This window comes from Eulemur rufifrons, chromosome 16, assembly GCF_041146395.1.
Source record: "Eulemur rufifrons isolate Redbay chromosome 16, OSU_ERuf_1, whole genome shotgun sequence".
Taxonomy (NCBI): domain Eukaryota; kingdom Metazoa; phylum Chordata; class Mammalia; order Primates; family Lemuridae; genus Eulemur; species Eulemur rufifrons.
The window spans coordinates 62,173,330-62,190,739 of record NC_090998.1 but is presented as its reverse complement, the minus strand read 5'-3'; the positions used below and the strand labels follow the sequence as shown (position 1 = coordinate 62,190,739).

The 17,410-nt window shown below is 33.8% G+C and overlaps 1 protein-coding gene across 2 annotated transcripts in view; it reads right to left on the bottom strand.

The window, feature by feature from the left end:
- OTOGL (otogelin like) overlaps positions 1-17,410 on the bottom strand; it is a 131,040-nt gene that overhangs the window by 61,819 nt on the left and 51,811 nt on the right. Inside the window, exons 24-26 of one of the 2 annotated variants that reach the window (XM_069490675.1) lie at positions 12,526-12,633; positions 11,637-11,775; positions 2,175-2,309 (exon numbers count right to left, since the gene is read on the bottom strand). In XM_069490675.1, coding sequence (XP_069346776.1) covers positions 2,175-2,309; positions 11,637-11,775; positions 12,526-12,633 — 382 coding nt within the window. The remainder of the gene's footprint in view (positions 1-2,174; positions 2,310-11,636; positions 11,776-12,525; positions 12,634-17,410) is intronic. The other variant, XM_069490676.1, reaches the window with a different exon arrangement.

Genomic DNA, 17,410 nt, shown 5'->3' with positions numbered 1-17,410 from the left:
TAAAAGAGATTCATCAACACCTGCATACAGGTGAAAATTGGAAGTTGAAAGTTACAACAAGCTGTATTTAACATTTCAAAACTGTGTCAAACTGCCTATATAAGAGCATTTACTATTAATATTTCTTCTTTCAGTTTTTTTTTTTTAAATATTCTTGTTCTTAGAGTTCTTAGAGAGAACTTTCACTTATAAATGAATATTTGACTGATGGTTATGCCAAACTGCTATAATTACTTTAAAAATATGTCAACATGACCATAGAAACTCTGTTTCACCCAAAGTTTGATTACTGCCCAGTTGGTCTCCATGGTTCCGATTGAGACATAAGTTATGTTTAGGGCAACAGTTCTCAAACTTTAGTGTGCACAAGAATTTCAGGTACCATCAAAAATACCAATTTCATTTTCAATCTTAGCCATTCTAGTTACTGAGGTGAGGCCCAGAAACCAGCACTTACAATAACAATTCCAGATGATTTTAATGAAGAAGACTTACAGACTGAACTTAGAGAAACACTGTTCTGAAAATCTCAGAACACAGGTCACCTTTCAAAGGCCATTTTTCAGATCGTGCACTTTTCAACTCCAAAATTTCTTGCCTATAAAATGAGGTTCAAATATCTTGTGTCATTCAAGAGTCGCCACAGTCTGGACCCAGCTCCCTTGTCTATTGCACTACTATTGGTCAGGACACTCATCCCTAAATCTCTTTGCCACACCCTCCACCCACTGTCCCATATATTGTCCTTCAACCAAACTGAACCACTAGCAGTTATCCAAACATCATCTTTCAATTCTGCTCCTTTGAGAGTGATTATTCCTCTGTATCGACTGCCATCCTACTCCCTCTCTTCATCTGGCTAATTCCTACTCATCCTTTAAGACTCAGTCCAAATTGTTTCATCCAGAGCATGTCTTCTGAGCCTTCAAAAATAAGGAGGGTAAAGGAAGAGGAGAGAGCCATTTCTTGAAATCCATTATTTCATAATTTCATTTCAATCCCCACACAAACTTAAGAAGTAGATTTTAAAATCATTCCAAATTTGGGAAAATCTGCAGCTTGGACAGACTAAGTAAACTTCCCCAGAATGACACAAATACCAGGCGATAGAACAGAGGTTCTAAGTCAGTACTAACTCTAAAGTCTATGCTTTTAACAACCACCCTAAACATCTCAGGTTGCTTTAGGTGTTTTTCCCAGAAGTTCTCATTTTATCCCACCTAAACTGCTGCTATAGAACATCAGTGCTGTACATCCTTATTTATTAATATTCCTACCCTCAGTATAAATTCCTTGAAGGCAAGTACTATGTCTTTTCACTGTTGTAGCCTCAATGATTAGCACAGAGTTTGATATACTATAGACATTATGAATTAATTAATTAATTAAATTTATTCATTCTTTTAAATTGGGCCAGCTCCAAGTATAAAAGAATAAACCAGGGAGACAGTGGCCCCAATTCTCACATAACAGACAATGGTGGAAAGACAACCTCACAAGTAATTTCACTCTAGCATGATGCATGTTCCAACAGGGTGCTTGAGAGCATGAGGAGGAGTCCCCTAAAGGAGATAAGATAATACATATTACAGAAGAATAAGTTAAATGAAAAGATAGATCCAGGTGGGAGCAATGACCTTCATGAAGGACTGACAAAAGCTCTGCCTTCTGGAATGTGGGCTTGAAGCAGAAAGTAATGAAAGGTAAGGCAGGAGAGGTGGGACAGCCATTATTGGCAAGGTCCTGTAAGGGCAATAGGAAGCCATCTGAAAATTTGACAGCACCAGAGTGACAGATTAGATTTCCATTTTAGAAAAACCATCCTGGCCATGGCGTGTGAGAATGGATTAGAAAGGGAGAACTAGGGCCAGAAGCTGGGAGTCTGGTTTGGAAGCTATTGAAGTAATCAAGGCAATAGGTGATGTTTCCTAGGGCTAGAATGATGACCATGGGAATGAAGAGGAAAGAACAGGAATATGCAGTATAGCACACACAAAATATAAACAAAAGAGACTAGTCAAGTATGATTTCCTGAAGCCACATAAAATGACAAAGAAAAAAACTATGTAGATTTTGTAACCATATACAGAGAGAAGTACCCCAGATCACTTCTATTCTATTTTTAGTATCCTCAGGACAAGTTAAAATGATCCTAAAAGAAATAATTCACTAACCTTTTTGTAAGGAGCATCATTCAGGTAAATTTCAGTATCCCCAACTGAAATCAAAACACTTTTAGAACAGACAATATCGTTGTCAAAGCATTTCTTGTTCTGGGCAATGACAGATATATCTGAATCATCTGTACTCTGAAATGGAAAAATATTTTATTAATATAAGTATATATTATATATAATTTTTAGTTATTTTTATTAACAAATCTTAAAGACCAAGATTTATAATGGATTGCATTGGAATTGAAAAACAATTTAATTCTAAAATAAAAATTATTCTTAACTAATATGAAGAATTTTATAGAAATATAGTAAGATAGCTCAATCTTTAAACACTTTTAATACCTCTGTTAAAATTTTGTTCTAGTAAAGGCTTTTTCCATTTTATTGCTATAGTTCAAATTTATCAACCATTATCATATTCTTTATCAATAAGCCAGTATGTCACTTAGGTGAAACTTAAAGTAAGTATTTTCACTTTCGACAACACATCTTCCATTGTATTTTAAGGAGTTTTCTGTCTGAATACTTATTTGACCACAAATTGAAATTCAAATAGATACAAAACTTTGGTATGTGTTAGTAAATAAAATAATGCATATTGTTTGAGCACTTGCTTTGAACTTTACATATGTTATCTCATTTAATTCTTATGATAACTTTTTGAATTCAGTATTATCCCTATTTTACATATCAGGAAACTGCTGGTAAGAAGTATTAATTAATTGTCCAAGGTCACTTCACTAAACAAGTTCAGAAACAGCGTTCAAATATTTAATCTGTTCCCTTTGTTTTTATGCTTGTAAAGAAATTAGGAAGGGTCTGGCAATGGTTGAGGAGAAAAGTCAATTTTAGATTGTAAAGAATCTTTACTTTCAAAGAACATAATTTAGTCTCACACACTCTAAATCAAACACTTTCACCTCTATTTAGACCCATTTCCTTCAACCACACCCCACTCCATCGACTAAAAACACCATCTCTAGAATCAAGGTTTCTAACTTTGTTCCCCAGTTTTATGGATGGGCTTTGTTGGTTCTACAGACCCTGGAAATTCATTATAAAATGTTTTTTGTAAGTATCTGCATTTTTTTAAATTTTTAATTGATAAATTATACTTGTATATATTTATAAAGTATAACATGATGCTATGATATCATATATATACTATGTAAAATGATTAAATCAAGGTAATTAACATTCATTACCTTATATACTTGTTATTTTTTAGGAAAAAAGTCCATGGTTTTTGTCAAATTTTCAAAGTGATTGTTATCCCCCACAGAAGTTAAAAGCCGCTGCTGTAAAAGCCATTTCACTCATTTGTCAAATGAGGGAATTTCATCAAAAGGAAAGGAAGGAATATGACATTTCTCTTTGAACTCAATGTCCAATTTTCAAAGGCCCACACACATTTCCTGAATCCTTTTCATATTGAGACATACAGTTTGGTGTTTATTTTCATAGTGAGAAAAAGTCATTAAATGTTTAGAAATCATATAGGTCTTGATGAAAATTCTCCACACTTAGTTTTTCACATCATTACTAAATGAATATCTCTTACTTTGGCTAGATTCTTCCTGTCTTGCTAATAATTACCATAGCATCGTGCCTAAAGGATAGGCTTTTAATGAATAGTGTTGATGGAATAATTGATGTCTCTCTCTGTAACCATTTTTCCTACATAGGTGTAGAGAGCTTTTGCTCCTTTTTAAACTAATCCTTTTGCAAAACATTGCCTAAATTTTGAAAAGGAGAATAATAAAGGTCATTAAGATGATTATAGCATTGTACTACTCAAAAAAATAATGCCATACTTTTCTGCCTTTCTGAATAATTTTCAAAGAAGAAAAAAATATATAATTTAGGGTTTTGCTTTGCTCTTCCTCTTGGCAAGAGTTAGATTAAGGGATGTGAAAAGCTGACTGAAAGGCTTTCTGTTGCCATTACATTTCTATTACTATTAATTAAAGTGCCTCAGTGTTAGCTTTGTTCTTTGTATTAAATCTGAAATGTCAAGCAATATTCTATTCTGTATGGTTTGTCTTACAATAGCATGTTATGCTGACAGTAATTTGAAACAATAGCAGTGCCTAAGAGTCACATTTCTACAATTTCCATTTCCAATGTATTTCAAGTTAATATTAGGTTTAGAAATGCTACAGAGTTGCTAAGCAACGTAGTAAGTAATGATTACAAAGCTAGAGGAAAAAGGTCAACATCAGTGTGTCATACAGATTCCTCAAAACCCCTTATTCTCAAGTATTAAAAGGTTCATACAGAATATTCCCCCAAATGATTCTGAAACATAAACTGTCAGCACCTTTCAAGGTAACATGTGAGATTATACTGGACATGTCAGTCTCAGCAACTGTGGGTAATTATCCCACACCAAGTCCCTGCTGATTCTGGAGCCTGAGGCAGCCATGGTTTATGTCCCAAAGCAGTATGTTCATTGACGGGCCAAAGGACTTTAATGCTGCCAGAAGAAAACAACTCTAGCCAATTAGATTCTCTTTCAAATTTGAACCAGAAAATACTGATTTAAAAAAATGTTTTGCAGTAAGATCTGAGGATGAATAAACATAGAAAGGATATAAAGTAGAGTAGGGGCTGAACAAGTGAGAGCAAGCTGAACATAGGAGGAGGCAGAAACGATGACTGAACTGAAGCAAAAGTAGAGAAAAGATACAGAAAAGAGAGTTAAACAAGCAGGCCTGAGTAAGCAGAAAATAGAGCAGTCACACAGAGATTGTCCCAGTTGAACGAATGACATCAGAGGACCCAAGAACCTCTGCTGCCTGGGAGACAAAACCACCCTTCTTTGACAACTCCTTGAGGTTCTTGGAGAGTTCGCTTTACATGCAAATGACCACAGCACCCCCCACTGTTTGTTACTTGAAATAGCAAACACTTAACCAGAATATCACCGAGAAGGAAAACCACCTGCTTCACCACCAAGGAAATCTACTTGAAAACACACCAGTATAAAGGAGAAGTGAGTTATAATGGATGGGGTGAAAGCACCAATGCTTCCACCTTCCATGAAATGATGCTTCTCTGGTCAAAATCAGTTACGGTTCCACAACAAAGCTTTCACTGTGCCTGCTGCTATAGCTTCTTGTTTATTAATGCCTCCTCTAAGTGTAAAACAATTGAGAATAAAGGAATGTTTTCATAATTGTATCCTTAACACCTCTAGCATAGAGGCATAAGGTACAGACTTAAATATTTAATAAATGAATAAATAAAAATTAAAAAGTAGAAAAATAATTATTGGAAAATCTATGCTCATATTATTAAAATATTTTAGAAGGTTTTAATACATAGGGTCTGTGTTAGTCCATTTTGTGCCACCATAACATAATATCTGAGACTGGGTAATTTATAATAAACAGAAATGTGTTGGCTCCCAGTTCTGGAGGTTGGGAAATCTAAAGTCAAGGTGCCAGCAGGTTCAGTGTCTGGTGAGACCATTACCTTCTTCCAAGACAGCACCTTACACGCTGCATCCTCCGGGGAAGAGAGCAAAGTTGGATCCTCACCAGCCAGAATATAGAAGGGCCAAGAGTTCAGGAGAGAACAAACCAACTTCTGCAAGCCCTTTTTATAATGTCATTAACTATTCATGAGGGCAGAGCCCTCATGACCTTAACACCTCCTTTTAGGTCCCACTTCCCAACATTGTCACCTTAAGGATTAAGTTTCCAACACATGAATTCTGCGGGACACATTCAAACCACAGCATTCTGCCCCTGGCCAAAATTCATGTGATTCTTACATGTAAAATACATTTATTCTATTCTGACAGCTCCCAAAGCCTCAGCTCATTTCAGCATCAATTTTAAAGTTTAAGTCCAAAGTCTTATCTACATATCATATGAGTAACTCAAGATATAATTCATTCTGAGGCAAATTCCCCCTGCAGCTGTGAGCCTGTGAGAGCAAAAAAAGTTATATGCTTCCAAAATACAATGGTGGGACAGGCATAAGACAGATATTTCCATTCTAAAAGGGAGAAATAGGCAAGATGAAAAAAGTAACATCCCAAGTAAGTCTAAAACCCAATAGGGAAAAGAACAGTAAATCCTAAGTCTTGGAAATAACCTTCTTTGGCTCTCTGTCCCACCTTCCAGACACACTGGGGCATGGGTTGGGGCCCCAAGGCCTCAGACAGTCCTGCCCCAATGGCCTTGCTGAGCTCAGCCCACTCAACAGCTCTTATGGGTTGGAGTCTTGTGCCTGCAGCTCTCCCAGGCTGGTCTTACACACTGGTGGATCCACAGTTCTGGGATCTTGGGAAAGGCTCCAATTCCACTGTTCCATTGACCATTACCCTAGTGGGGATTCTCTATGGTGGGTCAGTCCCTCTAGTAAGTCTCTGAAGCATCCTTTGAAATCTAGGTAGAGGCATCCATGCCTCCATAGCTCGAGCATTCTGCATACCTGCAAAATTAGCAATGCGAGGATACCTCAACATGAGAAATATTGAAGTGAAAAAATTATGCAAGGTATAAGAATTTGAGAATAATGAAATTAGAAGATTTTCAGAGGTTTAAGGAGACAGTGAATATTTGAAATATCACCCAAAGACCATGCTGAGAAACCTAATCTAGAACAAATTATAGGAAGAATCCTAGCTGTGACTGGGGTTTATCATAAATTCATGGAATTTATGTTTGGCTCTGAAATCTGACAGTTGTGATATTATATTTCCAATCTTTGCTGAAGACATCCAGTGTTCTCTTTCTTTGAGTTTATAGCACAGGTCAAGATGATGTTTGATTTCTCATCTCTTTCTTTCTCTGAAAAAGAATCTTATCACAAGAAATACAATTATGACTTTTTGTCCTAAATTTGTTTCAAGATGCTTAAAAAATAATCTGCTATAGCATGTGCTATTTATAGTAAAGAGCAAATAGCCTCCAAAATGAATAAAATATCAGAGTACCTGGATTTTTAAAGTTTAACGAGTATTTACACAACGAAGTTATGGTAAGTACTTACTCTTTACCTAGAATTGGATTACATTTAAAATCATACAATACAGAAATTAGCAAAATAACCTTAATATTTGTTCAAATGTGAGGATCAAGTTACATCATACTTTTAAAATAAAATTGAGTAGTAAGTTTGAAAAGTACAGTTGGAAAACAAAAGAGAAATTTTTATGAATTAGATTATTAGATCCTTCTCAGGGCCCAAAGAAATAGAAGATAAATTTCACCAGATGAAAAGGTATTACAAATAACAAAGGTAAAGCCTGGAATTTATAATCAACACTAGAGGAAAGAAGCTGGTTGACAAGGAAGAAAAAATTCACAGAGGTGATTCCTGCCACTAAAAAAGCAGCAAGTAAATGAATGGTGCTGGCAGCCATCTTTTCCTTCTCAAAAGAAATACTGATTCTTCCAGAAAAACGTAGGCTCTGTCATGGGAAATCTTGGCAGATGGAGTAATCAAAAACAAAATACTACTAAAGAAAAATTGAAGCAGAAAAGAATACAAGAATGAGAAATTTACTATTAATATCTGTCATGATCATATTTCAAAACCATGGAAATTAAGTTGTACTGATTAATCTCTAATTTGTCTTTGGTATGCAACAATTATCCGTTTTATAAGCAAATAAAGTATTTTTTGGTTTATCCTGTATGTTTTGGTCAGTTTGTCTTGAAATATTTTGGAGGCCTGATTCTGGACTTTATTAAGTTTAGTAAAATTACCCATTGTAATATAAAAGAATGTATTATATAATTATAATTAATTATTAATAAGTTTTCTTTTCTCCCAGTTACTAAATCGAATTCAGTAATAAAACTTTAGTTCTGAAGTCTACTGTTTGTAAACAAAGTTTCTTTTTAAAAGAACATTATAAAAGAATAAAAAGAACATTTCTACTTTTCCGAAAAAAAAGGTACATACAATTCTAGAACTTGGAAATTTAGGCTTTTAAGACTCTTTGTGCCTTACGCTTTCTAAATGAGCCCTGATGACAGATATTCATCCAGATATTGAGTTAGTAATCCAAATTTCATTGCTGCTAAAAAATTGGAAGAATGTTTCCTGTGACATGTTTCCTTATATACAGGCAGGTAATCTAATTAAAATTTGAAACTGAACATGACGTATCCATTTTAACAGAAAGATACGGTAGCAAATTAAGGTAAATGTAGGAAATCAGATTATAAAGGCTAAATGCCAAATCATAATGACTCTTGCTTATGAAATAGACTGACACTGTTATGTTGCAGCACAAATAAAGAAATATTGCTACAATCACTCAGCATAAAACTCAAGAATATACTTTCATCATGCCATGAATCAGCGTTAAGACAAATACTGTACTTGAAATATTTTCCACAATCACTACTTGAAGATATAATGGTAAATACTATGCTTTCTCGACTGCAAAAGGAAACAAAGTGATAAGAAAAAGCCAGGCAGAAAATACTAATAAGTAGTTACTGAGTTCACCACATTCTGCAAAATGACTTGGAAAGAAAATAAAGAAATCTAAGGCATTATCCTTTCCATCAAAACTTTAGAATTTGCTTGGATAAATCTGTATTAATATGGAGTATATATAGTAGTTATATCTAAATTAGCACAGTTTATATTTAATATTAATAGATCCCCAAAATTGTTTTATTAAGTGAATGAAATAAATGCATGAGCAAGGATCATCATTGACACACATTGGAAAATGTTTTCAGAGGTGATGATCCATGTACAAGTTTTTAAATGCTTTTGGTAGACACATGTAAATATTTTTCCATATACAAAATGAAAATAAAATTTGGCAGAATTTTTGTCTTACTAGTCAAAATGATACCATAAACAAACATCTTTAACAACGATATATTCAATGGGAACATGTCATGTTTGATGTGATATTGTCAAAGAAACCTTGTTTTATCTGAATGTGACTTAAAGTTGACCTCTCAGAAGAAGAGAGAATTTCAAAAATAATTAAAATCTTTTTTTTAAGAAAGAAAAATTCTCCATATCCTTGCTACTCAAAATGTGGTCCATAGAAATGGAGCATTAGCACTATCAAGTAGCCTATTAAAAAGGAAGAATCCAAATCTTACTGCAGTCCTATGGAAATAGAGTTCATATTTTGTTTTTTTGTTTTGTTTTGTTTTGTTTGAGACAGGGCTAGAATGCAATAGTGTCATCATAGCTCACTGCAACCTCAAACTCCTGGGCTCAACCCATCTTCCTGCCTCAGCTTGCAAAGTAGCTGCAGAGTCCATATTCTAACAATATCCCTAGGTGGTGTGCATGTACACTAAAGTTTAAAAAGCACTGCTCTAGATAGTTCAAGTTGAAGACATGTATATGCATTTATCACAAGTGTTGGATTTCTAGAACTAAAAAATTAAGTTTAAGCTTGTGGTCTCCACTCTCTAGTTGAGACTGTTGAAAAAACCAAACAAGCAATTTTTCAGCTTTATAATTCAGCCCTAATTGTGCCAGTCTATATGAGGAACCCAAAAGAAGTGTAACACATAGTTCTGACATAAAATGATACACAATCTCAGTGAGTACATATAAAGTAATCAGAATATAATGAGCTGCTTAATTTTCATGTGATAACCACAAATACAGTAGGATATAAGAACAGGACAGATCAGTGTGAGCTGGAAACGTCACTCTGAAGAAGCACAGGAAAGCAGATACAGAGAATACCCTGAGAAAAGACATAGAGGAGGGATGAAGCCAACAGAGAACTTTGAAAGACTGGCATAGGAATTTTGACTATGAGGCCGGTCAATGGAAGTCACTGTAGTTCTTAATAAGCAATGACATGGCGACAGTATGACTTGTAGAAGATTAATAGAATGAAATAATATATTATTGTGGGGATGAACTTGAGTCAGAAAGATAGCCTAGAAGTTGAGGGTCAGAACTGTACATGTCAATTTGGAACTCTTCAGTGTATAGGTGTGGTTAAGATTGTAGCAGTGGATGAACACACCAAGCATTGGGAGAAAACGGTAGAGAGCCCAGATCAGACAACCAAAATTCAGCCAGCATTCAATGAACAACAACTATGTTCCCAGCATGGTGCTCCTCCCTTGTAAAACAGTGATAACTAAGCCTTGGTTCTTACTCTGAAGGAGCCAACATCTCCTTGTCATCTCTGGTCAGGGCTTATGCAAGAAAAAAAGGAAACAGAGAGAAGAAACCAGAAAGATACTGAAAGACTCAAAGAGCATATTACCCAGAAAGTTAAAGGTGAAGGTGACTTAAAATAGTGTCAGAGGCACTTAAATGTCAAGGGAAATGAGGAGTTAGATTAAAATCAATCAGATACATATTGAGACAGAAGTATATTAGTTTAGGTGTTCAAATCCCTAAATTGTTATCTACTTTTCCAAGCTTCTAAATTTATAATTTAAACCTCAGGAGATGAGAAGATTCTAATGTAAAATTGTTTGCTAAAACAAGACCTGTTCAGGGGATATCAGAATGTATACTAATTATTGTGTGTCCCCTGTGCTCCAAAAATAATCAAAACAACACAAGACAAAAAAACCCTATAGGCAACTTGCCATCCTCTATAATTATATGACTGCCAAATTCATTCCCAGGTATTTATTCTTTAAAAACCTTAAAATTATTTGTAAAGGAGTTTGAGATAAGTACCAAAGCAAAATTCAATGGCTTAAAACATAAGCAAGAGCTTTGCTTAAGTTTTAGATTTTACTGTTCATTTTTTAACAGAACTAATATAAAATGGAAATAATAGTCTATTCACTTGACATAGGCTTGAAGAACAGGATCACATGCACACCTCTAATAACATAAAAACCATTGCCAGAAAAAAAACATGCATTAATCATAGGTTTGCTTGCTGGAGGAAAAATGTTACTTTGTTTATTCTTGTGTGACTTCTTTCTAAAGCTTACATTTTTCATTTAGAAATTTAATTTTTATGATCAGTGATGTCTAAATAAAATTTAATTATGCAGGCAATTCAAATGCATTCAATGTATGAGAAATTTTAAAAATTTTATCAGATGCATAAAGCATGTCTCCTGATTGTCATAACCATAAAAAATACATGATCCTATGTATGGTTTAATGTGTTATATTTATACCAAACCACGTTAATAATAAAAATGGTTGAAAATTATTAACATTTACTTTATAACAAGCACTAAGTGCTTTACATGTACTTATCTCATTTAATCCTCACAACTACCTTAGGAGCTAGGTAAAATTCTTTTTCTCATTTTATAGATGAAGAAATAGAGGCACAGAAAGTTAAAAAATTAGCCCACCACGTATAAATGATAAAGCTTAAGAATGAGTTAAGGAAATTAGTTTAAAACCACTGTAACTTGTACAGGTTTTGTTAATGACATACGAATTTCATATATTATGGAACACATACTTGTTTTTTACATTGTCTTACACAAATGCAATTAAAAATAAGTAACTGTGACCTACCTTTATCAAAAAAACCTGACAATCACTGATATAATCATATTCTAGTCCATCAAAAGAATGATAATGTCGGTCCCCATATATTGTGCATACTGCTGGGCATGGATAATATGTGCAATTGAACATTCCTCGTCGACAAACACTATTAGAAAATAACATGAGTTAACGTTTTAAGAAATATGCTTTAAATAATGTTTTTCAAGTGGCATTAACATTGAAATGTTTGTATTCAAAAGCATTCATGAGCCAATAGCCCTTACAAATATTGCCAATTCATCCTGATACTATCTTTACATTGACAAATTAGGCATACATTTATCATGTTGTTTAAATAAATTATCAGGTACCAAAACCAAGCCTGGGTTTTCCGTGCCTGGGTTATACGGAAAATAGACAATGGAATGAAAAACTGAACATAGGTCTGCTGGGAGCCATAGGAGCAAAATGCCATCTCCTACATTTGAGTTAATTGAAATACTTTAGACATGACATTGCTCATGAGTTTAGAATCTTTGTCCATATTGTAAGGAAATTATATTTCAAATTTTATTTTATGATATTGCTTTGACTTATACCCAAACAGAAAAGTTTCCACTAAATATGGTCTTCTCTGTATGACATTTAGAACATTCTTATAAACTTGAGGTATTTTTTCCTATTAAATTTTCACATTGTCATATTTCACACTTTTCTTCTGGACTAAATAAATATGCATAAAAATAATGGCATGGTCATTTTTTCCCCACCAACTCTTGAATGCTTTTAAAATCTTATTTACTCTGGCTTGATTTGTTTTTTGCTCAAGTCAGTCACACTAAGTAAATACAATAAGATAGTTGAAATTAACACAATTACTTAGGAAAATTTTTATGAAATAAATAGATCTCATTACCAGGTGTAACATGGTGTAGCAATCACTTCTCCTGAGAGATATTCCCAGTCTTTCCAGATACATGGACAGCTTTCGGGAACATAACACTTCCCTTTGTGCTCTGCCATTCTTCCAAATGAAGAAGTAAAATGCTATTTAGTATAAACTACTAATTTCAGTTACAAAAATCAGTAATCGTATCATATTCAACACTACCATCTATATTTATTGTAGCTATCAAAGGTATATTCTATCTGACCTGTTGAGGGGTTGAATTCAGTCTTTCTCCCACTTTTTAACCACACAGTACCTTGCATATCGCAGTATTAAATAAATGCCAGGCAAATGATTCGAGGTGGTATTTTTACCTTTTGTTATTCACTTAGTACAATTAAAGGGAGACAGAAGCCTAAATTTCTAATAAAGTCAATTATTCTGAAAAAAAAAGTAAAGAGAAAGAGTCCCTTTCTTTAACATTTGCTACTTAAAAGAGCCTGTGAAATCTAACAATTTTTTGATAAAATAGTATATCATGAAATAGACAACATTTTTTATTACAGGATATAGAGAGCAATCAAAAGCTTCTCTCTGAGTGCTTAGAGTTGAAACCATGAGAGTTTAGGTGCGTTTTGAAGTAAAAAGCCATTATGTGAAGTGTTTCACATTGTTTATTATCAACGTAAGTTTTGAATGTTGGTTTCCTTTTAATTGTTATTTTCTTCTTGAAAGATTATCCCCTTAAAAATTATTTAAAAATATCTATCAATATAAAAATTAAAACATATACAAGTGTATTTTTAATATAAAACTTAAATACAAAATATAAAACTTTTAATATAAAAATTAATCTCATCATCTCAGGGAAGATTAATTTTGGTGTTTATCAAAATATTTTGATGAAAAGATTAAAGAAATAAATATTATGTATAATATTTATATATAACATATATTACAAATATATATGACCTATTACAATATATAACTATATATAAAATATGTTGCAAATATTTTAATAGAAATAAATATATTTTTTAATATTCTTAAAATCTTTTTTCCAAAATAGCTTTAATAAATAACAACTTAAAATAATGATAAGTAATCAAAATTATAACAATAAATAATAGATATGATAGTAATAAATTATAAATATAATAATTATTTAAACATATAAGAATAAAATAAAAATAATGAAATAACATTAAATTTAAAGATAATTTGTTATTTAAATAACAGTTTATTGTTATGAATTAATGTATAAAATAATTTTTATTTTAAAATAATAAAACTAACAATAAATTATTTTTAAAGTAATAAAATAATAACAATAAATAGCTACTAAATATAGATAAAATATAAGAAGTTTTTCTGAATTTGCTTGAGAATATAATAAATCAAGATAATAAAAATTAACAGAGCAGTCAGGAATCCTGAATTCTTGCCTCTTCTCTCAAACAGAAATAACCCCACATAGCGCTCTGCTTTTCCTCTCACGTTCTTACACACTACAGTAGTAATTCCTTATTCAATGCATATGCTGTCCCCTAGACTTCCAACCTCACTCAAGAGGACCATGAATATTTCGTTAATGGTTGTACCTCAATGATTAGCACATAGAAGATACTCAATTATTGAGTAAAGTTGAATAAGTAAACTTATTTATATAAATGATATATTATCTCATTTATATTTCTTTCTTTCAGACCAACAACACCCTAGATTTCATAACCTCTCACCTCAACCCTCCTAAACTTCTAGCCACTCTGAGCTTTGTATCTTTTTTCTGCCCAGAAAACCCTTCCCTTGTGTTCTGCCTGGCAAGCTTCTACTCATCATTAAGACTCAATTCAGTGCAATCTTTTCAGTACAATCTTTTATGTCCCTCCCTCATATGCTTCCTAAACTTAGCAATTTATACAAACCTTTTTATTGGAGGATTCATTAACTGTTAAGTACTTTATTAAATGTCTTATAGTGATAAAAAGAATAACAACAAAAACTAACAGTTTTGACTACTTACTATGGCCCAGGCACTATTCTAACCACTTTAAATATGTCACTCACTCATTTTATCCTGGTGACAATCTCCTAAGGTAGATTCTATTATTATCTTATATATGTATTTTAGTACCCGCTCATCCCTGTAGCTTAAAACAACACTCCAAACATTAGATGCCACATAAACTTTGATTGTCCAATTGTTTAAGTGAGAGATACCTCACTGAAATGAACCACAATCCCTACATACCCAGCCAAAGTAGTGGTTTTAAGTGGTTATGCTAATGAGTTTTTTTATAACTAATCGAAACTGGATGAAGGAAAATGAGAGCTATAAATCACCATACATTACAGGCACATCATAGAGATATTTCAGGTTTGGTTCCAGACCACTACAATAAAGTGAATATCCCAATAAAGCAAGTCACCTGAATTTTTTTTACAGTGTATATAAAAGTTATGTTTATACTATATTATAGTCTGTAAGTGTACAATAGCATTATGTCTAAAAATGTACCTATCTTAATTTTAAAATGCTTTATTACTAAAAAAGGCTAACAATCATCTGAGCCTTCAGTGAACCCTAATCTTTCTGCTGGTGGAGGGTCTTGCCTCAATATTGATGACTGCTAACAGACCAGGATGGTGGTTGCCGAAGGCTGGGGTAGCTGTGGCCATTTCATAACAAGACAGTGAAGTTTGCTGCATTCATTAACTCTTCCTTTCACAAAAGATTTCTTTGTAGCATGCAATGCTGTTTGATAGCATTTTACCCACAGTAGAATTTCTTTCAAAATTGGAGACAAACCTCTCAAACTCTATCACTGCTTTATCAGCTAAGTTTATGTAATATTCTAAATCATTGTTGTCATTTCAACAATGTTCATAGCATCTGCACTAGGAGTAAATTCTATCTCAAGAAACCACCTTCTTTGCTCATCCATAAGAAACAACTCCTCATCCGTTCAAGGTTTATCATGAAATTGAAACAGTTCAGTCACATCTTCAGGCTCCACTTTCAATTCTAGTTCTCTTGCAGTTTCCACCACATCTGCAGTTAGTTCCTCCACTGAAGCCTCAAACCCCACAAAGGCACCCAGGAAGGTTGAATCAACTTCTTCCAAACTCCTGTGACTTTTAATATTTGAACTTCCTCTCATGAATCACAAATATTTTTAATGGCATCTAGAATGGTGAATCCTTTCCAGATAGTTTTTACTTTTACTTTGCCCAGATGCATCAGAGGAATCACAATCTATGGCACCTATAGCCTTACAAAATATATTTCTTAAATAAGAAGACTTGAAAGTTGAAATGACTCCTTGACCCACGGGGTGCACGATACATGTTGTGTTAATAAGAAAACAACATTAATCTCCTGGTACATATCAATCAGAGGTCTTGGGTGACCCAGTGCATTGTCAACGAACAGTAATATTTTGAATGCAATCTTTTTGTCTGAGCAGTAGGTCTCAACAGTGGGCTTCAAATAGTCAGTAAACCATGCTGTAAAAAGAAGTGCTGTCTTCCAGGCTTTGTTCTTCCACTTATGGAGCATAGGCAGAGTATATTTAGCATAGTTCTTAAGTGTCCTAGGATTTTTGGAATAGAAAATGAGTATTGGCTTCAAATTAAAGTCACCAGTTGCATTAACCCCTAACAAAAAGAGAGTCAGCCTATCCTTTGAAACTTTGAAACCAGGCATTGACCTCCTCTCTCACTATGAAAGTCCTGGATGGCATCTTCTTCTACATAAGGCTATCTCATCTACACTGAAAAATCTGTTGTTTAATGTAGCCACCTTCATCAATTATCTTTGCTAGATCTTGTGGATAACTTGTTGCAGCTTCTCCATTAGTACTTGCTGTTTCATCTTGCACTTTTATGCTATAGAGATGTCCTCTTTCCTCAAATGACGTACAAACGTCTGCTAGTTTCAAACTCTTTTTTTGCAGCTTCCTCGCCTCTCTCAGCCTTCACAGACTTGAAGAGAGTTAGAGACTTGCTCTGGCTTAGGCTTTGGCTTAAGGGAGTGTTGTGGCTGGTTTGATCTTCTATCCAGATCACTAAAACTTTCTCCATATCAGTAATACGGCTGTTTCACTTTCTTATCATTTGTGTGTTCACTGGAATAGCACTTTTAATTTCCTTCAAGAACTTTTCCTTTGCATTCACAACTTGGCTAACTGTTTAGTGCAAGAAGCCTACCTTCCTCACTAAGCTTAATCATTTCTAGCTTTTGATTTAAAATGAGAGATGTGGGACTCTTCCTTTCACTTGAACACTTAGTGGACATTCTAGGGTTATTAATTTGCCTCATTTCAATATTGTTGTGTCTCAGAAAACAGGGCAGCCTGAGGAGAGGGAGCGAGATGGGGGAGCAGCTGGTAGGTGAGGCACTCAGAACACACACACTACTTATTAAGTTCACCATTTTATATGGGTGCAGTTTGTGACACCACAAAACAATTCACAGATTATTATAACAAATATATTAATAATAATGAAAAAATTTGAAATATTGTGAGGATCACCAAAATGTGACACAGAGACATAAGTGAGTACATGCTGTTGGAAAAATGGAGCCAATAGACTTGATTGATGCAGAGTTGCCACAAACCTTCAATCTGTGAAAATTGCAACATCTGCAAAGTGCAATGAAGAGAAGCACTATAAAATGAAGTATGCCTGTATCTGCTTTAAGCAGGTTTGGGCAGAGGGATAAGTAATAAACATTTACTGATCACATAGCATATAATTGGCGTGGTGCGTAGACTCAACAATCCAAGAAATAAATATTATTATACCCATTCTATAAAGAGAAACTTGAGATTCCTAGTGGTTAAGTAACTTGCCCTGAGGTACTTCAGCTATTGAGGAGGGCCATCATTTGAAGTGATTTCTATCTGAC